Source organism: Lemur catta, chromosome 13 (genome assembly GCF_020740605.2).
Source record: "Lemur catta isolate mLemCat1 chromosome 13, mLemCat1.pri, whole genome shotgun sequence".
In the NCBI taxonomy this organism is placed as follows: domain Eukaryota; kingdom Metazoa; phylum Chordata; class Mammalia; order Primates; family Lemuridae; genus Lemur; species Lemur catta.
In genome coordinates, this window is record NC_059140.1 from 76,553,717 (window position 1) to 76,580,543 (window position 26,827).

General features: G+C 40.5%; 1 protein-coding gene across 1 annotated transcript in view; it reads left to right on the plus strand.

Annotated features, from left to right (window-relative positions):
* The first annotated feature begins 814 nt into the window (after positions 1-814).
* FLT3 (fms related receptor tyrosine kinase 3) overlaps positions 815-26,827 on the plus strand; it is a 63,431-nt gene continuing 37,418 nt past the window's right edge. The window contains exons 1-4 of the mRNA XM_045566846.1: positions 815-933; positions 15,802-15,923; positions 22,834-23,036; positions 26,240-26,355. Coding sequence (XP_045422802.1) covers positions 891-933; positions 15,802-15,923; positions 22,834-23,036; positions 26,240-26,355 — 484 coding nt within the window. The 5' untranslated portion in view covers positions 815-890. The remainder of the gene's footprint in view (positions 934-15,801; positions 15,924-22,833; positions 23,037-26,239; positions 26,356-26,827) is intronic.

The window sequence follows — 26,827 nt, forward strand, 5'->3', positions numbered from 1 at the left end:
AGAACTGGAAGAGACATTATAAAGCACTTGGCCCACCCCCCTTCATTTACGGTGAGTAAACAGAGACTCAGAGAACAAGTGGCTTGTAGAGGTCAAAGGGCCAGTTAAGTCAGGGAAGAACAAGAACTGGCTTCCAATCTTCAATTTATTGCAAAGAAAATAATTTTCAACTCGGAAAATTATATGAAGAACAAGAATCATGGCGCGGATAATTCAAAACATCCTCTGGGATGTATTTATATTAGCATGTTCTGTTCTGCGGGCTGTTGGTAACCTCCCTAATTGCCTTAGTTGGCATTAAAACCCAGCCTGTTTTTCCTGACCCTGCTGCTGACTGGGTCCCGGGCATCCTCGGTGATGGAGGGAGAGACAAGGAAAATCAGCCCACAGTTAAGATCCACCGAGAGCGTGGCGTGGATCCAGCGCCCTTGTTGGGGCCTCAAAGATCCACGCGCTCGAGGAGGGCGGGTTGTGGCTCCCTGCGGTCCCCACGCTCCGGGTCCAAACGAGAGGGCTCGGGGCAGCAAGGCAGCCAGAGCCGCGGAGCCGGTGCAACTTCCCCGGCGGGACCGCACCCAGTCTCCCCCGCCGCAGTAGGGGAGCCCCGGGCGCCGCGAGCGCAGGCTGCGGACGGCGGCGGGCACGTGGGCTCGGCTGCAGCGCTGCGCCAGGCACCGGCTGCTCGGCTCGGCCCGACCTCCCCGCTGCCGCCTCGGCCCCTGCCTCTGAGGAGAGGGTTCCTCCCCCCTTCCACTTTGCACCAGTCCGAGGGAATTTGCGGTCGGTGACGCGCATCCTTAAGAGAGCCACCTGCAGCGCGGGGCGCGCCGCTCCGGGCGGCATCGCAGGGCTGGGCCGGCGCGGCCTGGGGACCCCGGGCTCCGGAGGCCATGCCGGCGTTGGCGCGCCGCGGCGGCCGGCTGCCGCTGCTCGGTAAGGCCCCGCTCGCACGCTCGCTGCCCCTGCGGCCCCCGGCGCGGCCCCTCAGCCCCCACCCGCACTGGGGACCCGCGCGCGCGCCTCCTCCGGCCCGCGCCTCGCTCCTCCCCGCGCCCGCTTGTTCCATCGCCTCCCGCGCCCCTCCCCTCTTTCGCGCCCTCCCGACTCGCCCAGAACTTGCCCACGGCCCCGGCTTTTCCCACCACACGTCCTCCTCCCTCTTCTCCTAACGTCGCTCCTCCGGCCCGGTCCCTGGTCCCAAGCGGCGGCCCGGGCTCCGCGGGCGGCCTCGCCAAGGCACTGAGCGGGGTCGGGGGCTGCAGCGGCCGCCCGCTCGGCCCGCGCGCTCGGGTGCTGGGCCGTCGGTGTGAGTCTGCGGCCGTGAGCTTGGCACCAGGTGGCCGGGGACCTCGCCTGGACCGACCCCACGATGCTGTAGACTCTTGGGTGGCTTTAACTCTTCTTTGGAGGTTTTGATTTGCGGAGCGAACTCTGGTGGGAAAATGCGGCCGTGTTCTCCCCCAGAGGGAGTCCTCCCCGGTACCGACCCCCCACCTCCGCCAAAATTTGTTTGGATCAACGAATAGTTACTTTGGAAATATTATGTAAACAGGATTTACATATTAAAATACTAGCTGTCTCTTTCTCCTACACGTTCTTTTCATCCTGGCATTAAACCCCAGTGGGTTTTCAAGGACTCTGAGGACTGTCCCCAGATAATCTGCTGGCTTGCATAGTTGTTACTGGGGGGAAAAATCCCCTTCCAATCCAGTTCGTGTCAGCTTTCTATTTGGAAAGATGTGAAGGTTGAATCGAATTTGGGTTGAAGGAGACATAGTTCTGGAAGCCTGGGAGCTCGGGTTCCTGCCCTAGGGACCAGCATTCACCATCCCCAGCCTCGGTGGCCTCATCTGTCCAGTGAGGGAGTCTGGCTGTGTCCCTTTTAGCTCTGAAATTCTAGGATTCTAACTTGAAGTCTCTTTGGCAAATAGAGAAAATATTTGCAGTATAGACGTGCAGGAATTTTTTCCAATGGCTTCTGTTACAAATAATTCAGAATGATAAAGAGTAAGAAATGTAAAATAAGGGAAGAAAGAGTGGAAAAACACATTTTACATTTCTTAAATATTTATCTTTACTAGTTTGTAAATATGTATATTTCAAATGTATAGTACTATGTTTTTCAGATTCTATTAATACAAAATGTTAGCTTTTTGTTATGAATGATATTAAGTAGTAAGTGCATTTTTCAGTAGCATAATAGGCTTTCTAAAAGTATAAACATCAAGATTTGCAACTATATTTAAGCTGCATTGAATTCTTTTATAATTAAGAAAGATCTCAGAAATTTGTATCTCTCTCCAGATTTTTCTAAATGAAGTATAATTGGCAGTCAGTAAATATGCATGAATCTTAAAAGTGCAGCTCCATTAGTTTTCTTATATGTATGTACTCACATAACCACTATTGAGTCAAGATACAGAGCAGTTCTAGCTCCACCCTCTCATCAATACCCTCCTCCTCTACCCTGCAGTTAGTCACTGTCCTGACTTCTAATGCCATAGATTACTTTTGCCTGATTTTGAACTTTATGTAAACCAAATCGTCATTATGTACTCTTTTATCTCCAGCTTCTTTTACTCAACATTGTGATTATGAGATCCAACCTTGTTCTCTGTAGCAGTGGTTCTTTCTTCTTCTTCTTCTTCTTCTTCTTTTTTTTTTTTTAGCTGCTGGTGCCATTCCTTGGTATGAATAGACATTACTATTTATTTATTTACCAAGACAAGGTCTTGCTCCATCGCCCAGGCTGGAGTGCAGTGGCATGATCATAGCTCACTGCAACCTCAAACTCCTGGGCTCAAGCAATCCTCCTGCCTCAGCCTCCCAAGTAGCTGGGACTACAGGTGTGTGCCACGATGTTTGGCTAATATTTTTTATTTTTTTGTAGAGATGGGGTCTTGCTATGTTGCCCAGGCTGGTTTCAACCTTCTGGCAATCCTCCCAACTCTGCTTCCCAAAGGTGCTAGGATTATAAGCATGAGCCACTACACCCGGCCCTACAATTTATTTTATCCATTCTATTGTTGAAGAACATGTAAGTTGTTTCTGATTTGGTGTAATGAACATTGTTTCGCATATTTTTTAGTGAATATAAACACCCTTTTCCCTTAGGATTATATCCACAAGTAAAAAATTCCTAGATCATAGGAAGGTGTATGTTGAGTTTTAGTAGATACTGTCAAACAGTTTTCCAAAGTGGTTGTACCAATTTACATTCCCACTAGCAGTGGATAGCAGTTCCAGTTCCTCATGTCTTTTTTTTTTTTTTTTTTTTTGAGACAGAATCTTGCTCTGCTGCCCAAGCTAGAGTGCTGTGGCATCAGCCTAGCTCACAGCAACCTCAAACTCCTGGGCTCAAGCAATCCTTCTGCCTCAGCCTCCTGAGTAGCTAAGGACTATAGGCATGCGCCACCACGCCTGGCTAATTTTTTCTATTTTTAGTAGAGACGTGGTCTCACTCTTGCTCAGGCTGGTCTCGAACTCCTGAGCTCCAGTGATCCTCCCAACTTGGCCTCCCAGAGTGCTAGGATTACAGGTGTGTGCCACTATGCCCGCCCTTCCTCATGTCTTTGCTAGTATTACAGATTTTCTTGAATAAAGAAGGATAAAGCTTTAAAGGGAGGATTTTAATATGCTTAAAACCTTTAAGTTCCCTGAATTATAACATGAGATCTGAACTTTCCTTATATTATCAGCACTACATTTCATGAATAATGGTGAAGATTTCCAAGTGGCATTTAAAGAATGGGAATGTGCTCCCTCGTGGCCATATCTGCATTGTGTGCTGATCCTGGACAGAGAGGACTATTTCAATATTTCCAGAATTGTGATACTATCTCTTTCACTAGTGTCAGAAAATGTAGGTTCAAAGCCTTAAATTACTCATTTTGCCCTCCTTGCTCATCTTACTTTATTTGCCTTCTTGTGAACTGCTAGCCCACGGGGGCATGATTCAGGAGGGGGTGAAGGGAAGGGGTGCCAGGCAAAGCTCGGTTTGGATTGGATAGGAGACCAGACCTGGTGACTTGATGTTAAAGTCCCCTCCAACTCTGTAAGTCTCGTTCTAATTCTTGCCATCATATAGGTGTAGGTCAGCTATTCGTTTCTTCTTAGATACTTCATATCTATCTATAGAAAATGATCCTCTTAGGTTTAATTATGAACTACTTGCTTTCCATTAAAGACTGGATCTACTTTTTGTAACTAAAAAGGCACTTCAGTAACTTAGTTATCAGTAAAGATTTCTTGTTGTTGTATTCTCCTGTTGTTTAACTGAAAAACCATCAGGTAACGAGATATTAAATGTGGAGGAGGAAGACTTCCTTATAATCCCAGGAAGACTTCAGATAAGAAAAATGAAGAGAAAGCATGCATGAGAAAGAAAGAAAAAAAATTTTATTTAACAAACTTGTATTGAATATCTATTTCTGGGCCAGGCACAAGGGGTACAAAGATGAAAGAGATGGGGGTGAGGGAACTTATATATAAATAACCAGTTTTATTCTATTTAAGAAATGCATGGTCATTACCTTTCCCTCAGGATAAGCATTTCAGCATGAAGCTTTCTTTTAGCTAAACTTTCCAACACAGTTTTTGTTGTTATTGTTGTTTTCTTTTTTAGAGACAGAGTCTCTCTCTGTCACCCAGGCTGGAGTGCAGAGGAGTGATCATAGCTCCCTGCAGCCTCGAACTCCTGGGCTCACACAATCCTCCACCTCTGAGACCTCCTGAGTAGCTGGGACTACAGGCCTGTGCCATCACCCCAGCTAATATTTCTATTTTTGTAGAGATGGGGTTTCACTGCGTTGCCCAAGCTGGTCTTGAATTCGGCCTCCCAAATGCTGGCCTTACAGGCATGAGCCACTGCTCATGGCTCCAGCACAGTTCCGATCACTAAGTATCTGTAGACTAGAAATAGCGTGCTTCAGTGAAGGAAGCTTCCGCCAGGGCAGAATAGGGATCCCAGGTTTTTTGCCTCCTAAAACTACTTAAATATGGATGTACAGTCTGGTTCTTAATGCTTATGGGAAAGAAAATGCTCTTCTATTTAAAGTAAAAGAAATGAACTGTTCCCGAGTTAAATATGACCATCTTCCAGGTCTTGCAAAGAAGCACTTTTCTAAATGGTTTTCTGACCAAATTTGTTGACTACATTTTACGCGCAGAGGGCATTCCTGCTCACTTGAGAAGCCCACAGGATGGCTCAGCGCCAGTCACAGCTCCACAGTTCTTTGTGTTTCTCTCTTCTCCTCGTTGCTGTGTGACAGGAGCCCCTGTCATTCAGCCTTCAAGATTACAATCTTGCTGACTCCTCAGTACCCACCAGACATTGCCTTAATCTTCGGGTAAAGGTTTTGATTTGATAACAAGCACATAATCTCGACTATTGTATTTTATCATTTTTTGGACTTTGAAAGGGACCTTGCAGATAATAGGCATGAGAATTTGGAGGGGGAAATTGGAGGACTGGAAATGGGCTTAGCCTGCTGCACAGTTTGCTCAGCTTGGTCCTGCCGCTGTGCCCTCGCCTTCCCTGGCTCTGCGGTAGCAAACTCCCACGAATCTCATGCTAGGTGGTTTGTCTGAGTAGTGCTTTTTGGTTTTCATCAGGTGATTTTGTGATCTTAAGATTCTTTCCATGGCTTCCGAAAAAGCTTTGGCCACTTCTCAGGTAGTCATAGTCGAAGAGTCTGTGAGCTTTATGCCTAAGTGATTTAGTTACTCGTAGTGAATACTTTCTGTGGCTGTATCATCAGCGGTCCTGAAGTACTGAAAGCTTTTGTAGAAGTCGCTGATAGTCGTTAATTTGACTCATGCGGTTCTGTACTATGGGTACCAACACATGTGAAGGAAATTTAAAAATAATATAAAGTACACACAGTGTTCTTTTGTGGCTAGAGGAATTGCATAAGATCCTAAAAGAGGAACTATTGTTATTTTTTTAGGTTAAACCGTAAAAATATTTTTTACTGTTGTCATTATAAGGTCATTTGGTAGCCAAGAATCCTCCATAAAATTATTCACAGTCTACACTAAAGCAGGATATTGCCATTGTTTCTTTAAAATATTGTGTTTTGATTATAAGATAGTCACTGAATTCAGTCTTCAAATGCTTTGCTATTCGAGTTCTGATTTTCCCGATGTTAGGTATTCTGTTCTTGGAGGCGATGCGGAGAGATATATTAGGACTAACAGCACAGTCAGGAAACATGTGCTCTCTACTCTGGCGGGGACTTTCTCTGCACTTAAGTTCCCCATTTGTGGAAAGGAGATAAGCAATGCCTTTCTCCTTGTCAGACAATACCTGTAAAGCGCAGCTGCACTCCTTGTTAGGCAAGTGCTTTAGAGAGAAAGATATATAAAGTCTGAAGAAATCGTTAGAGTCACAAGATCTCTCTTCCTTTCTCCCTGCCTCCTTTGCTGTCTCCTTCCCTCCCTTTTTCCCTCCTTTCCTCCTTCCATAGACACTTTGGAGCACTGTCCATGTTCAGGACGTGTGTTAAGCGCTGCACAGCACCGTCTCCTACCTTGAAAGAGCTCGCTGTCTAATGTTGAAGGTGTTGTGGGAAAAGTCAGACACATAGAAAGATGGAAAATCGCAGTGCGATTTAGAAATAGGTGCAGAGGCTGGGCCTGTAACCCAGACTCAGAAAATCAGGCGAAGCTTCTAAGAGGAGATGATGGCAGAGCCATGACTGGAGAATAAGTAAGACCTGACAGAGAAGAGGGGAGGGATATTCTAGGCGAATAGGATAGCAAGGAAAAGTACAGAAGTAATAAACACAGAGCAGAGCGAAAACTAGAATCCATTCCAGGTTTCTGGGACACAATGCATAAGGTCCCCAGTGTTAAAGTAACTGTGATTTACAAAGTTGTAACCCAGCAAGTGGTTTAAAGACTATTCAATGGATATTTTTTTAACAAAATTCGGAATTGCCTGAGCATAATGCATCCTGTGTAAGGAATGTTTTGGCTTGGTCTTTATCATGTAGACTAAGAGTCTCTGGGTGGATTTCAAGGGATTTATTATATCATTGTGTGTGTGCATGTTATCTCTTTTTTTATGGAGAGTGGGTTAATTGCTTTCATCATATTTTCAAAGGGGTCTGTAACTTAAAGGGTAAGAACCATTGCTGTTGGTTGTGGAGGGTTTTAAGTAGAAGAGTAACATGCTCCAACTTGTATTTTTTGTCTGGTTTTGGGGGGTTTCTTGGTGGGATACGGTCTCACTGTCGCCCAGGCTGGTGTGCAGTGGCACCATCATAGCTCACTGCAACCTTGAACTCCTGGCTCCTGGCTCAGCATTCCAAGTAGCTAGGACTGCAGGCATGCGCCACCACACCTGGCTAATTTTTAAAATTTTTTTGTAGAGACGAGGGTCTCACTGTGTTGCCCAGGCTGTTCTCAAACTCCTGGGCTCAAGTGATCCTCCTGCCTCGGCCTCCCAATGTGCTGGGATTACAGGCATGAGCCACTGCAACCATCTTGATTTGTATTTTAGAAAGACAATTCTGGTGTCTGTGTGGAGGACAGATATTGGGCCAACAGTACTGTGGCAGAGAGGCCAGCTAGGAAGTTGTTGGCAGCTGTCCGGGCCAGAGATCACGACAAGGGCTTGAATTAGGGCAATGGTAATAGAGATGCGGAGCTGAGGATTGATTTGAAAATTATCAAGAAGTCAAAATGTCAGGGCTTGGCAATTGTCTGGGCAATGGGGTGTGAGGGAGAAGGAGTCCTCAAAAATGGCTTCTGGGTTTTTGGCCCCAGTGACAGTGGATGTGTTGCTACTAACTGCAGGGGAAAGAGAGAGAGAGAAAGATAGGTATGGAGAAAGAGAGAGAGAGATGGAGAAAGAGAGAGAGAGATGGAGAAACAGAGAGAGGGAACATTTAGGAACTTCAATTTGAGTTTAAGGTTCCTGGGAGGCCACCCAGATACATAGCGACACACATAGGAGACATGAGTTTGGAACTCATGAGCAAATAGATGGTAGTTAAAATCATGAGAATTTACAGGGAAAGAACATTGGATGAATGAATGAGTGGAGAAAACGGGACCTTAGAGCTACCTATTCCACTGCTCTCATATACCTAGACAAGGAAAATGGGCCCCAGAGAGGTTCAATGACTTACTTGAATTCAAAGTTATCAAAGCTGATTATTCCGAAGAGGGACTTGAAACTCTTATCCCCAACTGTTCTCCAGTTCTTTTTGACTCACAGCAGACTTAACTTGAAAATAAGGTGTTTTGACATCCTGTTGTTTGTTTAATAATGTCTAAATCCACATCTCTTTCAGTGGAGAGTAGATCTTACTTTAACCTAACGTTTTCTTTTCTTTTTATTTATTTTTTGAGACAGGGTCTCACTCTGTTGCCCAGGCTGGAGTGCCGTGGTGCAATCATAGCTCACCATAGCCTCGAACTCTTGGGTTGAAGCGATCCTCCTTCCTCAGCCTATCAAGTAGCTGGAACTACAGGCGTGCACCACCACACCTGGCTAATTTTTAAATTATTTTGTAGCAAGGGAGTCTTGCTATGTTGCCCAGGCTGGTCTCAACCTCCTGGCTTCATGCAATCCTCCTGCCTCGGCCTCCCAAAGTGCTGGGATTACAGGTATGAGGCACAGCACCCGGCCATAAAATTTTATTTTAGATTAATGCCAATTTTTTTCACGATGTATCCCTACCCCCACCCCAGTCCTGTCCCTTCAATATATACCACTTGGAGAGCTTGTTTCCAGTTCCAAAGTTGTCCTCATTGCTTGGAATGTGTTTGGATCTGGACTCTGGGAATTTCCACTAAGGCTTTTGAATGGATTCTTGGGGAAAAAAAAGAACCTTAATATTGATGATGGCAATCATCCTCTGGTTTTTTTAAAAGTCAGGTTTATTGAGGTACAGTTTTCATACAGCAAATTTCACCCTTTTTATTGTACAGTTCTATGAGTTTAACTGTCAAATACATCAACTTATAGAATATTTCCATTCCCCCTAAAAGTTCCTTTATCCCCTAATCCCTACCCCCAGCTCCCAGCAACCAGTAATCTCTTTTCTGTTGCTATCCTTTTTCCTTTTCCAGAATGTCTTATAAGTGGAATTTTACAATATATAGGCTATGAATCTGTTTATTTCACATAGCATAAATATTTGGGATTTATCTGTTGTTATGTATATCAGTAATTTTTCCTTTTTATTACTGAGTAATATTCTGTTGTATGGAGATGCCACAGTTTGCTTATGCATTAACCAGCCACCTGGTCCTTTGTTTGCTTCCAGTTTTGGGCAATTATGAATAAAACAGCTATAAATATTTGAATACAGGTTTTTGTGTGAGTATAGGTTTTAATTTCTTTGGGGTAAATGCCTAGGAGTGGTATTGTCCTACTGGATTGTATGCTAAGGGAATGTTTAACATTATGAGAAACTGCCAAACTGTTTTTAAAAGTGATTGTACCATTTTTCATCTGCCCCAACAATGTATGAGAGTTGCAATTGTTCAGCATTATTGTCAACATGTATTGTCAGTTTTTGTTTTTGTCCTTTAACCATTTTAATAGGGATATAGCAATATGTCTTTGTGGTTTTAATTTGTATTTCCTTAATGACTATTAATGTTAAGCATCTTTTCATGTGCTTAATTGCCATCCTGTTTTGTTTTTTAGTGAAGTGTCTTCTAATATCTTTTGCCCATTTTTTATTGGGTTGTTTCGTTATTATTGGGTTTAAAGTATCCTTTGTGTATTATGAATATAAGTCCTTTGTCAGAAATGTCTTTTGAAAATATTTTCTCCAGTCTATGTCTTGCCTTTTCATTTTTTTAATAATGTCTTTTGAAGAGCGGAAGTTATTAATTTTGACGAAGTCCGCTAGTGGAGAAAAATTAGCCCTAGACTAAACACTTTTCTGGTCACACCTAACCAAGCTCAAAAACAAGATCTGAAAGGACAAAATGTTTACAATAAATTTAATTTCATCCCAGAAAAAAAATTCAATAACATTTAGTAGAATACAAAAACATCTGACACCAGATAAAATTCACAATGTCTGGCACTCAGTTATAAATTACTAGACAAATAAAGAAGGAGAAAAATTCAACTCATAATAAGGAGAAAAATCAGTTATCCAAAAGGGACCAAGAAATGACATAGAATATTGAATTAGTAGGTAAGAACATTAAAATAATTATTATAACAATATTCCATATTTTCCCTAAGTTTGGGGAGAGATTGTATGTGTTAAGCAGAGGCATAGTAGATATAAAAATTTACCCAAATTAAACTTCTACAGATGAAAACTACAATTACACAGGATAAAATTAGAAACTGCAGATAAAACACTGCAGAAAAAAAGATTAGTGAACTTGAAGGCATAGCGATAGAAACTATCCAAATAAACACTGAAAAAATATTCAGTTAAATGAACAGAGAATCAGTGAGCTGTAGAACTTCAGGTGGTCAAATACACCTGCAATTAGAGTCCCTGATGGAGAGAATGAAGGGAAGGATGAAGACATGATAAATATTTGAAGAAATAATAGAGGAAAAATTTCCAAATCTGACAAAAATGATAAACCCACAGATCCAAGAAGCCCAATGAAACCCAAGCATATGGCTCATGAAGAAAACTACAAAAGACTCGTTATAATCAAATTGGTTAAAGCCAGTGATAGAGAGAATATATATATTTTAGAGATGGGGGGTCACTAAGTTGCCCAGGCTAGTTACTCCTGGCCTCGAGTGAAACTTGGCCTCCCAAAGTGCTAGGATTACAAGTGTGAGCCACCATGCCTGGCAAAAGAGAAAATCTTAAAGGCATCCAGAGAAAAAAGATACATAAATTCAGCAGACTTCTTGTCATGAACAATGTAAGTCAAAAGACAGTGAGACAACATCTTTAAAGGATTGAAGGAAAATAATATTAATGTAGAATTTTATATCCAAAGAAAATATCTTTCAAAAATGGAGAGGAAACAAATACTTTTTCAGATGTACAAAATTGAAAAGAAATAATCACTACCAGTCTAGCACAATAGGAAATGAATGCTAAAGAAAGTTCTTCAGGCAGAAGGAAAATAATATAAGACGAAAATCTGGATTTACAGAGAGGAGTGAAAAATAGTGGAAACAATAACTATGCAAGTAAATATAAACTTTTTTCTTATTGTTTAAATCCCTTTTAAAAGATAATTGACTGTTTAAAGCAAAAATAATAATAGTGTCTTATAGAGTTTATAATTTATGTAGAAGTACAATGTATAACAGCAGTAGCACAAAGCCTGAAAAGGATGAAATGGAAACATCCTGTTGTAAGGTTCTAATATTATATATAAAATGGTATAACAGCACTTAAAGATAGACTGTGTTAGGGTAAAGATGTGTACTGTAAACCTTAAAGCAACTACTACAATAACAAAGCATTATAGCTAATAATCCAGGAAAGAAAATTAAGTGGAATCATAAAAAAAAAAAAAAGCTCAGTTATCCCCAAAGGAAGCAGGAAAAGAGTTAAAGGAAATAGAAAAAAACAGATGGGACAAATACAAAACAAAGAACAAAAATTTAAACCTAATCATGTCAATCATCTCATTAAATTTAAATGATCTAAATATCACAATTAAAATGCAGAAGTTGCCAGATTTGGTTTAAAAAAGCCAGCACAGCCCAACTATATGCTGCATAAATGAAAACAGTCCTAGATATGAAGACACAAATGCGTTAAAAATAAATGGATGGAAAAAAATATTCCATGCTAACACTAATCAAAGGAAGCCTAGAGGGACTATCATAATATTAAGCAAAGTATATTTCAGAGAAAAGAATAGTGCTAGGAACAAAGAGAGCCATTTCATAATGCTATAAGGCTTGATGCATCAAAAGGACATAAAAATCCTAAGCATTTATGCATCTAATGACAGAGCTTGGGAATGCATAAAGTAAAATTCAATTGAACTGCAAGGAGAAATGGACAAATCCACAATTATATATAAAGAACTCAGCACTCCTTCAATAATTGATAGAACAAGGAAAAAGAAATCAGTAAGATAGAGAAGAATTGAACAGCATTATCAAGCAGCTTGACCTAATCACATTTATGGAACATTCCAACCAACATTAGGTGAATACACATCTTTTCAAGGGCACACGATACACTTATCAAAACAGAGCATATTCTGAACCATAAAACAAGCTTCAATAAATTTTAAAAGATTCAAGTAATGCAAAGCATATCTTCTGACTACAATGGTATTAAATTAAAAATTAATAACAGTAAGATATCTGGAATATCCCTAAATATTGGAAAACCAATAACCCAATTTTAAATAACCCATGTATCAAGGAGTAACCCAAAAGAGAAATTAAAATATATTTTAATTGAATAAAAATGAAATATTTGAGAATTTGTGGGATGCCCCAATGTAGTACTTAAGAGGAAATTTGTAACATTAAGTTATTATTTCTTAAATAATCATTTAATTATTAATTATAGGATTAAATTATAACTGTAAGTTACATTAGAAAAGAATAAAGATCTTGAATCAATGACATCCAATTCAAGCATAAGAAACAGGGGAAAAATAGCAAATTAAACCCATGTAAGCAAAATTAAGAAAATACAGTAATAATGAAATAAAAAAGAAAACAAAAAAGTAAAGAAAATCAATGTAACCAAGAGCAATAAAAGATCAATAGAACTGATAAACCTCTAGCCAAACTGATCAGGAAAAAAACAGAAAAGACACAAATTGCCAATATCAGGGATGAAAGAGGCAGCATTACTACAGAATCTACACATATTAAAAGAATAATATGTAAATACTTTTAATAACTTTATGCCTATACTTTGACAACATTTATATAATGGAAAATTCCTTGAAAGACACATACTACCAAGGCTCATTCAATAAAAATTGATAACCTAAATAATGCTATAATAAAGAAATTGAATTTGTAGTTAAAAATATTCCCACAGTGAAAACTATGGGAGCAGATGGCTTCACTGGGGGATCCACCAAACATTTAAAGAGGAAATCAGACCAATTCTATACAAATTCGTCCATAATATTGAAAAGAAGGCAACACTTATGAGGCCAGCATTACTCTGATACTAAAACCAGACAAAGATATTAAAACCATGGACAAATAACTGCCATGAATGTAAATACAAAACTTCTTAGTAATATTTAAAAACATTGAATTCAATGGTATATAAAAAAGATATTATATGATATCCAACTAGTGTTTAATTCCAGGAATGCAAGGTTGGTTAGCATTCAACAACCAATTGATACAGTTTACTATATTCACAGACTTAAAAAGAAATACTGGCCAGGTGTGGTGGCTCACGCCTGTAATCCTAGCACTCTGGGAGGCTGAGGCGGGTGGATCATTTGAGCTCAGGAGTTCGAGACCTGCCTGAGCAAGAGCAAGACCTCATTTCTACTAAAAATAGAAAGAAATTAGCTGGACAACTAAAAATATATAGAAAAAAATTAGCCAAGCGTGGTGGCGCATGTCTGTAGTCCCAGCTACTCAGTCAGGAGGCTGAGGCAGAAGGATTGCTTGAGCCCAGGTGTTTGAGGTTGCTGTAAGCTAGGCTGAACACCACGGCAGTCTAGCCAGTGCAACAGAGCGAGACTCTGTCCAACAACAACAACAACAACAACAACAAAAATGCTGCTAAAAAAACAATAGAACAAAAACTAATCCATATGATCATTTCAATAGATACAGAAGAACCATTTGACCAAATCAACATCCATCACTGATAAAACCTCTCAGCAAACTACAAGTGATATACCTGGAGCAAATGATAGAAAAAAAATATATAAAATAAATAAAAAATTTTAAAAAAAGAAGTGGTTTTCCTCAAACTAATTAAGCATATCTATGAAAACCAAATAGCTGGCCGGGCATGGTGGCTTACACCTGTAATCCTAGCACTTTGGGAGGCTGAAGTGAGAGGATTCCTTGAGGCCAGGAGTTTGAAACTATCCTGTGCAACATAGTAAGATCCCAACTCTACAAAAAAAATTTTTAAAAAGAGCCAAGCATGGTAGCACACACCTGTCATCCTCACTACTCAGAAAGCTGCGGCAGGAGGATTGCTTGAGCCCAGGAGTTAGAGGCTGCAGGGAGCTGTGTTCATGTCCCTGCACTCCAGCTTGGGAAACAGAGAAAAGAAAAAGAAAAACCAATAGCTAACCTCATATTTAATGGTAAAAAAATAAATATTTTCTCCTAAGATCAGAAACAAGGTAAGGATGCTCACTCTCACTACTTCTATTCAGTATTGTACTGGACAATCTAGCCAGTGTATTAAGGCAAGAAAAATAAATGAAAGGCACCCATATTGAAAAGGAAGATGTACAACAGTATTTATTTGCAGACAACATGATAATCTATGTAGAAAATCATATAGAACATTAAAAAGAAGTGACTACAATGAATAAGTGAGTTGAGTAAGTTTGCAGGAGTTAATAGCAATGTGGGAAAAAAAATCAATCATCTTTCTATATCGTAGCAAATAACAATCAGAAATTGAAGTGAAAAATATCAAAGTATCATCCAAAAATATCAAACAGGGATAAATATGGGCAAGATGCATACACTGAAGACTGTGAAACATTGCTGAGAGAAATTAAAGGATCCCTAAACAAGAGAAGCAATGTACCATGTTTATGTATTAGAAAACTCAATATTGCTAAAATGTCAGTTTTTCCCAAATTTATCTAGTGATTCAATGAAATCCCTATTAAAATCCCTGTAGACCTTTTTTCAGAAATTGACAAGTTGATTCCACAAGTTCATTTCACAATGTATATATATGTCAAAATATCATGGAGTATACTGTAAATATATACAACTTTTATTTGTTAATTCACTCAATAAAGCTCTAAAAAAACCCAAACAATAAAAAATATAAACATAAAGGCAGAAAGAATGGAGGAGGAGAACATAGCAAAATTTTGAGAGCTTTAAAAGAAAGGAAGAAAGCTGAATCGTAGCTAGAGGTTGAGAAAGCTGAGAGACAGACTACTTTCCACTGTCGGACGCCCAGAAGGGTATAAATTGCCAGCACCAGCTCCCAGAAGACAGGTCATGGGCAAGAGAGAAAAGTCTCTGGGGAATCTGACCAGTCTATGAGAAAAGACCTAAAGATAAACCTACAGAGAATATCAGGCAACAGGCCACACCATGTGCACAGGGCTTGTGATGGACACACTGCCAAGGATTGTCAGTCACTTAGGAAAAACATCCAAATAATAGGACAGAAAGTGAGGGAGAGAGAAGGAATCAAAGAAATAATTCAAGGAAACTCCAGACGGATATGAATTTCTAGATTGGAAAGGCCCACTGAGTACCTGGTGCAGTGGGTGAAAATAGACTATCAACAAGGCACGTAATTTTGGACATTTTAGGCACTGGTTACAAAGACAAGATTCTACAAGCATCAATAAAGAAAAAAGAATGGCTCGTGTACAAATAGTCAGTTCCCCCGTCACACTAGCCTCATTTCAAAAGCTTAATAGCCACATGTAGCTAGTGACTGCTGTATTGGACAGCACAGGTATAGAATATTTCCATCACTGCAGATCATTTTATTGGCCAGTCCTGCTCTACAGACCTCTGCTCTTGGTTTAAAATAGACTTCCCTCTATGAAATTGAATTTCCTGCATACTTCCATGTTGGCCAATCTTCCCTGATTACATTTTGTTTTATTGTTTTGTTGTAAGATAAATACATATTTCTTTTTGAGGTGCACATGTATCAACATCATTATTTTTATTTTGTTTTACAGTTCTCTTTTCAGCAATGGCATTTGGGACTATTACAAATCAAGATCTGCCTGTGATCAAGTGTGTTTTAATCAATCATAAGAACAATGATTCATCAGTGGGGAAGTCATCATCATATCCCACGGTAAAGTAATATTAAAATTATACCTTTAGCTATTTTTCTCTAGAGACCATACTTGATAAGCTATTGAAACCTACCATGGTTAAATGAGCTTCTCTTTTTTATGCATTTAAGTTTATCATGTACTAACATCTGGTACAGTTGCAACATCTATACTCCTAGCTACCTGGCACTCCATTCCATCAAGAACCATGCTCTCCTTTGGGTGTGGATTCAGGAAGGGCACTGATTGATACCCAGCATGAAGCAGTAATGAGCACAGTCTTTCTTTGGTATCCATGTGGAATTGGTTCCAGGATGCCCAAGGATGCCAAAATCCATGGATGCTCAAGTCCCTCATTAAAAAGAAAAGGCATAGCATTTGCTTATTACCTATGTATGCACATCCTCCTATATATACTAAATCATCTCTAAATTATAAAGCCTAATGCAGTGTAAATGCTATGTAAATAACTGTTAAACTGTATTTTTAAGGGAATAATGACAAGGAAAAAAATGTCTGTACATGTTCGGTACAGATGCAACCACCCATTTCTTTTTCCCCTGAATATTTTCAACCTGTGGTTGGTTGAATTCACGGATGGAGAACCTATGGTTTCAGAGGGCTGACTGTATTTCCTTTTCTCCTTAAAGAGAATCCGTGCTTCTCTCCCAAGCCTGAATCCCTAATTTCCAACTGTTCCCTGTATATAAGTAGATTTTTCCATTTGCACATTAAAATCCACCTATATAATTTATTTCATTTCTATTTCCCTATACCTGCTCTCGTTCTTGTATTAATTGACTTCTGTTTATACTCCCATCTAGTTCCCAGGCTGGAAAGCTCAGCATCATTTTGGACACTCTTTCCCCTCCCTTGCCTTCACATTTGGTCAGTTACTGCACCTGGCTGTGACAAGAGCATTTAAAAATCTACTCCTTAGCAAAGTTTCAGGACTGTTTACAATACATTATTATTAACTATAGTCATCACGCTGTACGATAGATCTTCAGAGCTTACTCCTCCTGCCTAACTAAAACTTTGTACCCTTTAACCAACATCTCCCCATTCCCCGTCCCCCCACGCTAATTGTGCAACTTTCCTCTAAATCTCAAACTCTTTCAAGATAAAAAGTTTTTAAAAACTAATGTGGATGGACAAATCTGAGGGCCTCAGAGGAGAGAGAACAGCAAAGAGAATCACGCGGTAAAAGGACAACACAGAGGTGGTGGCGCCAGGGCCAGGTGCTGGAGCAGCACAGCTCCGCCCCCCAGGAGCGAGGGATGCTCTTGACCGCCAGGCCGAGTTCTTGGGTGCCCACCAGCCTGCGGTACCATGAGGCGTTGGAATTCAAGAGATTGTGGCATCTAAAACCCACAATGTTAAAAAAAAAAAGGGAACTTTTGTAATAACAATGATCTTCTTAGAACAACAATCACTAAATAATAAGGACGCGGAGTTGCCTAAGAAATCTCTAACACAGTTCCCTGCCTGCTAACATAAATAAGACCGCTGGACAAGCTGTGCAAAGTCCAGAGAAGCTACATAAGGTGATCTATTACACAGAGAAAGTCTGTCATTCTTTTCCAAAGCCTTGTTACAGGAAAAAAACAAACAGAAAAAACCCAAACAAACAAAGACCCCCCCCCAAAAAAAAACTTGTTCTCTAGAAGTGGGAAGTGTGACATGGCAGATAAAGAAAATGAGCTGGCCGGTGCAGGCCACCTGCCTGGAACATGAGGCCATGGTAGTCAGACACATTTGGTGAACTCCAGTGACTTTGGTTCTTCCCAAACAGAAAACCCATCATTAGAACAGTGGGGATTTTGTGCTTCTGTTTTGTTTTATTTAGGTTTCTCAGGCTCCTGATGTAACCACACGGTTCTGTTAGGAAGAATCTGAGACTAAATGCAGTTTTGACTTTCTGGAGTGAGAGAAGTGTAAGTGAACTTGTAGCTGTTTGGTGAGGAGAGGTAACCTTCGCGTTGTAGTGGATGCCTGCCTGTCTCTCTGACAGTTCACAGGGCGAAAAACAGCACATCTCACTAGGCTGGCGTGTAGACTTGCTGTCTCTAGTAAAGCCATTACGTAAAAGCAAATTTGAAGACTACGTAACAGTTGGTCTATGCTGCCTTCAAGCAGTCATAAAAAGAGGTGGTCAGAACTATCACCCCAAACAGAGATTATAAGTGTTAGAAATGTTCAGATTTTAAACAGCAACTAAGTTGATTGTGGGAACTGTAAAACCGTCTTACTCTGGTTCCAGGATATACTGGCAGTATAGCAGAGGATGGAGGTGCCTACCTATTACAGTCGCGCCAACAATTTTCGTGGTCTAAAGAATGCTTGGGCATTCAAAACATACGCATACTAGAGATTTCCAGAAAGATGTCTCATCTGAGAACTGTGAACTGTGGGAGAAATCTAAGGTTTTATTTTTTTAAAGCCACTGAAACCCTCACAATCTACTTCACTTTTAAGTGGGAAAATATATAAAAAAGAGTAGATTCAACTTCAACAAACTGAAAGTGCACTATGAAGACTATTCATCTTTGCAGCAGTTAGGATTTGTATGGTTATTTGTTTAATGGCTTAAGAACTAGTGGGTCTTGGCTGGGAGCTGGGACTCACACCTGTAAACCCAGCACTTGGGAGGCCGAGGTGGGCAGATCGTTTGAGCTCAGGAGTTCGAGACCAGCCTGAGCAAGAGTGAGACCCCATCTCTACTAAAAATAGACAAAATTAGCTGGATGTGGTGGTGCATGCCTGTAGTCCCAGCTACTCAGTAGCCTGAGGCAGGAGGATCCTTTGAGCCAGAAGTTTGAGGTTGCCATGAGCTAGGCTGATGGCACTGCACGCTAGCCTGGGTGACAGAGCGAGACTCTGTCTCAAGAAAAATAAATAAATAAATAAATGTTCATGTCACAAAAAATGTAACTTGATGGTATGTTAATTAGCTTGATTTAATCATTCCACATTGTATACCATAAATACATACGATTTTTCATTTGTCAATTAAAAAATATAGAACACAGAGTTTCTATATACCCATCACCCTGCTTCCCCTAATGGTAACATCTTACATAACCACAGTACAATGACCAAAACCAGGAAATTAACTAAACTACAGGCCTAATTCAAATTTCACCAGTTTTTCCACTAATGGCCTTTTTCCGTTCCAGGATCCCATCCAAGATCTTGCATTGCATTTAGCTGTCATGTCTCTTTAGCCTCTGTCAGGCTGTGACAGTTCCTCAGTCTTTCCTTATCTTTCATGACCTTGACTTTTTGCAAAGTACCGGACAGCTGTTGTATAGATTGTCACTCAGTTTGGGTTTGTCTGATGTTTCATGATGAGATTGAAATTATGCATTTTGGGCAAGAATTTCCCAGAAGTAATGCCGTGTCCTTCCCAATGCGTCATACTAAGAGTTATAGGATATCACTCAGTCTCATTAGATTCAGATGGTGTGTGCCAGCTGTCTCCACTGTGAAGTTGCTGTTTTTTCCCTTATAATAAATATCTTAGGGGAGATGCAAATATCCTATTTCTCCTCCAATTTTCACCTACTGATTTTAGCATCCACTGGTGGACCTTGCCTACACTTATTACCGTGATGTTTGCCTAATGGTGCTTTTGTTTTCCCTTCATTCCTTCTGTTTATTAATTGGAATTCTTCTGAGGAAGACCTGTCTCTTCTCCCCCACTTTTTTATTTAGTCTATTATTTATTTATATCAGCATGGGCTCATGGATATTTATTTTATCCTATGTGTTATAACTATTATGATTTATTGCTATCATTATTTATTTTGTTGCTCAAATTGTTCCAGCTGTGGCCATTGGGAGCTGCTTCAGTTGGGCTTCTCTGTCCTTCAACATGTCCCCATCTTTTCTCAAGCCCTTCCTTCCCTTGTGGCACTACAAGATTGTTCAAGCTTATCTTGTATTTTTTTTTACCTTAGCCCTGGAATTAAGTGCTTACCCAAGGAGCACTGGTTTCTTGGGGGATGGTATTTAGAAACCAAGATCTGAGAGCTGGGTGTGCTCATTTCTGCTGGGGTATCATTGCTTCTAGGCTCTTTCAGCAGACAGAACTAGGAAATGTAGTATATGGATAAACCAGTTTTAGCATTGCTAACTCGTACCACAGTGAGAAACAGAAGTACTAACTAAAATACAGTATTTGTGTACAGTGCTTTTTGTCTTTGGCCTTATAGTATACAGAGTATTATTTTCCAAAGTTACTTAGGTTAGTTCTTTTCTTTCTCATCCCCTTCACTATGGCTTTGTTGTTTATTTGTAATACAATTAAATTAATTTGATTTGTATTCCATTTTGTTGCCCCCCCTCCGTCTCTCCCATATCCTGGTTAGTTTAATTATAAATACTTGTTTATTGAGTTTGTGAAACATGACTCTGGTGCTGAAAGTCAAAGCTATATAAAATGGTATACTTAGAGAAGTATCACTCCCTCCTCATCCCTACCACCAAGTTTCCATCCTCTTTTCACATACCTCCAATAGTTAACCAATACCTTTAGATTTTTTGATATTATTCCTATATTTATTGTGCACAAATGAGCAGATACCTGTGTATCTCCTTATATTCTCCTCTTTCTTACATGGTGTGGCATACGTGAATGTGAATATTTCTTGCACTTAGTTTTCTTCACTTAACAAATACATCCAGGAAATCACTCCAAATCAGTTCATAGAGATTGTCCTCCTTCTTTTTAATAGCTGCATGGTACTCCATGATGTAGATGTACCAAAGATTGTTCAGCTGCTTTCCTATGTATGAGCATTTAGGTTGTTTCCAATATCTTGCAATTACAAATTGTGCTACAATTAATTGCTGGAGGAATATCCTAGAAGTGGGATTCCTGGATCAAATGGTGAGTGCATGTGTAGTTTTATTAGGTACTTCCAAATTCCCCTCCAGAAGGGTTGTGCCAATGTGAATTCCTCCAGCAACATATGAGAGTAACTGTTTCCTCACAGCCTCACCAACAAAATGTGTTGTCATATTTTTAAATTTTTGCCAGTCAAGATGAGAAGTGATATCTTGGTGTTGTTTTAATTTGTGGTTTAATTACAAGTGAGTTTAAACATTTTCTCATATGTTTGAGGACCATTCTTTATGTTTTTGATGAATTGTCTATTCAATTCTTTTGCCCATTTTTCTACTGTGTTTGGTCCTGTGTCCTTCAATTTTTAAAAGTTTTTTGTATGTTAGGAGCATTAGCCCTTTATTTGTAATATGCTAATATTAATATATTGTGAATATTTTCTTCTTGTATGTGAGTTGGTTTTTTATCTTGTGCCTATCTTTTAAGTCAATTGCTGGACTTGGGTGAAGATCCTCAACATACCCATTTAGAAGTCTCTTCTCTCTCCTTTGAAGTTCCAGAGCACTTAAAATATGTCTTTCAAAATAGTTGGTTTCTTTTTATGGAGCACATCATATTTTTCCTGTTATTTCTTCCTACTAGACTCAAAACTGTTTAAAGACAAGATCAGTGTCTTTTCTTTCTAGTCTCATAGAGTCCACAGATGGTCTTGCATTTATCAGATATTGACTAAGTGAACTTATCAGATACTTACTGAATAAGTGAATAAATAATACCAGAAATATGGCTTAAGACCAGTAGCAGAAGAGCTATTTTGCTCTTCCCCGGCAGAAGTGTGTGTGTGCTCATAGGTGTGTGTGTGTGCATGCTATGTTCACATTGTTAGGGAAGTGGGAGGTGGGAGGTTAGTAGCAGAAGCCGCTACCACACCTCCTGTCAATGTATCTTTGTTATTTAAAGCAAGCAAGGAGAGTGGTGGTTGCAGTGAGCCTATGGGGACACGTATCCAGACAAATTTGGTTTTTGTTTTTTAATTTAATTTAATTTTTTTGAGACAGAGTCTCACTCTGTCAGCAGGGCTAGAGTGCTATGGCATCAGCCTAGCTCACAGCAACCTCAAACTCCTGGGCTCAAGCGATCCTCCTGCCTCAGCCTCATTAGAAGCTGGGACTACAGGCATGCACCACCATGCCTGGCTAATTTTTTCTATTTTTAGTAAAGACAGGGTCTCTCTCTTGCTCAGGCTGGTCTCGAACTCCTGACCTCAAATGATCCTCCTGCCTCGGCCTCCCAGAGTGCTAGGATTACAGGTGTGAGCCATGCACCTGGCCAAGAAAATTTGGTTTTTAAATTTCCTCTAACACAGATACCAATTTACCATTGCTATATAGATTCTTATCTATATACCAATAATCATAAAAATATTTACCTGTGTATTATGAATTTTATAATTATTGTCTATACATTAGTTTGCTATGGCTGATGTAACAAAGTACCATAGACTGAGTAATTTAAACAACAGAAATTTATTGTCTCACAAGTCTAGAGTCCAGAAGTCCAAAATTAAGATGTTGGCAGGGTTGGTTCCTTCTAACGGCTGTGAGAGGGCATCTGTTCCAGGCCTCTCTCCTCGGCGTGCAGGTGGCTGTGTTCTTGTTCACAGGACATTCTCCCTGTATGTGTGCCTGTCTCAAAAATCTCCTCTTCTTATCAGGCTACCAGCCATATTGGATTTAGGCTCACCCTAGTGACCTCATTGTAACCTATCTCTGTAAAGACCCTATCTCCAAAGAAAGTCACATTCTGAGGTACTAAGGGTTAGGACCTCAATGTATGAATTTGGAGAACGAGGACAAAACTCAACCCCTAACTGTCCATACGATATTTTCAAAATCCAACCTAACGTTATTTATCTTTTCTTTAGAGAATTATAATTAATAGGATTTTCAGTTAGCGATATGTTCTCAATGGGTTACAGCATGCTTGGGTGTCGTGTGCAGTATGTCAACATGCGTGCATTTGAAGGGGATGCATTAAACACACAATCGTCATGAATTCGCGTCGTTCTATCTACGATGTAGGTGTCAGAATCCCCAGAAGACCTTGGGTGTGCTCTGCGATCCAGGAGCGCAGGGACCGTGTACGAAGCTGCCACGGTGGAAGTGGATGTGCTCGCATCCATCACGCTGCAGGTGCTGGTCAGCACCCCGGGGAACATCTCTTGTCTCTGGGTGTTTAAGCACAGCTCCCTGAATTGCCAGCCACACTTTGACTTACAAAACAGGTAAGAGAAGGAGGATGTGCAACCTCTACGATTTTTGGAGGAGTACTTTGTTGCATAAAATGTCGTTCATTTGCAATTCCTTTTCAAGATGCTATCCATGTTTATTGTAATTCTTATCTCCAGTGAAGTAATGAATTAAAAATATAGTTGGGGCGTGAACACATGACCTTATATGTCTGTCAAATTCCATAGGATGTAGGACACAAAAAAGTGAACTCCAATATAAACTGTGAACTTTAATTAATAATGTATCAATATTGGCTCATCAACTGTAACAAATATATCACACCTATGCAATATGTTAATCATTAGGGAAGCTGTGTGTGTGGAGAGAAGGGCACATACGGGATTTCCCTGTGCTTTCCACTCAATTTTTCTGTCAATCTAAAACTACTCTAAAAAATAAATTGTTAATTTATATAATTTTATAAATAAAAAATTATAAGTATATGGAAAGCAGTGAGTGGCTGGCAAAATGTAAAACAAATAGTGAAAAGAATATTTGGGATTTTTAAAGTGTCTTGTTTTTTAATTGGATATCGTGTTAAAGATAAAAAGTTAGAAAGTTTTCATTTCATTCTAGTTAGAATATCGAGAAATTTCTTTCTAGGAAACGGTTGGAGAAAGAACATTTGGTTTTATCTATTTTGTTCTGCAATATAATAAGCAGAATTACAATGTTATTTGATATCTACAAAATATTTTAGTAAGACATTGATCTGTGTATAACAGTGGTCCCCAACATTTTTGGCACCAGAGACTGATTTCATGGAAGACAATTTTTCCATGGACAGACGGGGCGCGGGTGGTAGTGGCGCATTACATTTATTGTGCAGTCAAACCTCTCTGCTGATGATAATCTGTATTTGCAGCCGTTCCCAAGCGCTAGCATCACCTCAGCTCCACCTCAGATCATCAGGCATTAGATTCTCATAAAGAGCACCCAACCTAGATCCCTCGCAAGTGCAGTTTACAGTAGGGTTTGGGCTCCTATGAGAATCTAATGTGCTGCTGAGCTGACAGGAGGTGGAGCTCAGGCCTTGATGTGAGCGATGGGGATTGGCTGTAAATTTAGGTGAAGCCTTGCTGGCTCCCCCATTGCTCACCTCCTGCTGTGCAGCCCGGTTCCTAACAGGACCCGTACCAGTCCTTGGCCTGGAGGTTGGGGATTGCAGGTCTATAAGGAACGTTGGTCTCATTATCCAGAAAAATATCTTAGCCAGGATTTGTGGATAATGACCAAACTCTAACTCTGTGCTGATTGCTGCCATCTGCTGTCCTTGTCTTCTTGCTGAGACCAGATGGGGCAAAGGACAGAGGCCATTTCAGTGCCCACTTTAGCTGGGTGCAGTGTGCTCACTTGTAATCCCTGCTACTGGGAGGCTGAGGTGGGGGCATCACTTGAGCCCAGGGTTTGAGTATGGCCTGAGCAACATAGTGAGATTCCTATGTCTGAGGAAAAAAATACCCACTTAACGGTTCTAAGGCTGCGTTTCTTTTTAATTCTTGGTGATGTTCTGTTACCCCCTATCTGTGGAGAAGGCATTGTCTTTCCAGGAGCAATGTGGTAAATGGTACCCTAGTGGCCTGAAAGGGAGACCATACCCCTTGACAGAGGTGCTGGAGAACATCTCTGTGACTGACTTTTACCAGTATTTGTATTTGTTCTTTAAGGTCAAATAAAATCTTAAGTAATTTTCAGGACGGAGGGTATAATTTTGAAGTCTGGTTCTAAATCTTGGAGCACGTTCATTTTCCTTTCCTCTTTTGAGATTGTATAACTCACTTCTGTTTTTTTGTAGGTTTTTTTTTTTTTTTCGGTTACTTTTATCTTGAGATTAAACCCAAGCACTCTTCTATTAAGAATTTTGGCTTAAAGACATGTTCTGGTAATTGTATTAAAATTTTATGCAGGAACAGTTTTCACCAGATTGAGACCAAAACACAAAGTAGAAAAATAGGGTTCTTTTCACTCCTACCAGTTTCTTAGCCAACATTATAGTTTTCATACGGGTTGGTTAACTTAGTACCGAGACATGTTTAGTGACTTTTTCACTGAGAATTATTGAAATTTATATCTGGACTCTGACTCATAGGCAGAAAGGTTGAACACCTAAGCTTTCAAGAGTTCACAAATGATCCTAGGAGAATGAATGGTTCAGAGAAAGCATGTCACCAAAGGAAATCTGCAGAAGCAAGTCAAATATGCATTTTACTCTACATCCTACTAATTTATTGTCTTTATGAATGCAAATACATGTATTCTTAAACCCGCTTGGTGTTCTAAAGTAGGGCTTTTCCAATATAATGTCCATTTGGATTGTCTGGGGGATCCTGTGAAAATGCAGATTCTGATGCGGTAGGTCTAAGTGGACCCCAAGATTCTGCATGTTTGCCAACTCCCAGCTGATGCTCACACCATTGGAGAAAGACCACACTTGGAGCAGTTAAAGGTCCAACGGTCAGAAAGTGTGACTTTAAATCCAACATCACTCAACAAACTGCTCCAAGTACTTTAAGCTTTAATCAGAGTGGGTAGCACCAAACACATCAAATTTATCTCTCGGAAGAGAATGCCCCTAGCCAACTTTATCTTTATCAATTATCTGAAAAGTTAAAAATACTAAAACTGAGACGCCGCTCTCCTTGTTTCTATGTGGTATTCGGTGTAATTAGTACTTCATAGGAAAATGCCTTGTGTCAGATTTTGCTTGAATGGTTTCATTTAGTGAGAGAGAGGCACAAACCAGAACACTTTAAATCTCAGTCTATTTCACTTGTACAGTCATCTGGTTCTGCGAGTGGGAAGCTGGTGACCAGGTGACTGGGCACATGGGATCACGGAAGGTGCTTTGTCGTTGAAGGGCAAGCCGTGCCACGGTCAGTGGGAGTGCACCACCGAGGCTGTGCGCTTTTGTTGGGAGTTTTCCTCCTAGAAGCTCAGGGAACGTGCGGTGGTGGCGGGTGATGGCGCAGGAACGGAGCTCACTCCCGCTCACGGCCGGGCTGGTTCAGAGTCAAGGTCTGACTGCCGATGCTCAGGCTGCGTCCGGCGCACGAGGGAGGCCGTGTTCCCCGCAGAGCAGCCCTCCGTGCTGGTCAGGACTGTGGGAGCCACCGAACCGCCTTCTTAGTCAGGGTGAAATTCTGTTTTTAGTTTCATGCATTTTCCAAAATAACTAGTTCTCTTTCCTGTTTTGCAGGGGAGTTGTTTCCATGGTCATTTTGAAAATGACAGAAACCCAAGCTGGAGAATACCTACTTTTTATTCAGAGTGAAGCTACCAATTACACAATATTGTTTACAGTGAGTATAAGAAGTAAGTCCAGCCTGCTACTAGTATTCCAGCCTGGAATGCCACGGTATCCCCAGGGAGTGGTTTTCAGCCCAGCAGCTTTGACCAGCTCCTCCAGACACAATATTCAGATTTCCCTCAATATGCAGTTAGCTGGTTACGTTCACTTCGACCATCCATACAACCTATAGAGAACTGAGATTCTGACGTGCCCTGTGGCCTCTCAGAATGTCAGTGCTGTTAAAAAACCTGGGACATCCTCTATTCAGGTCCCTCATTTTTTCAGTGACAGATGGCTGACAGGGAAGAAATGGAAAACATTTTGACCTTGGGGTCAGAAGACCTGGGTTCTAATTCTGGTTTTGATCCCACCACCTTTGGCGGGTCACTTAGTCTCTCTGAGCCTCAATGGGGGCTGTAAAATGGGGGTAAAAATATATACCCCACAGGATTTTAAGGTCTCAGCACAATTCAATAGAATTTTCTGGGAGGATGC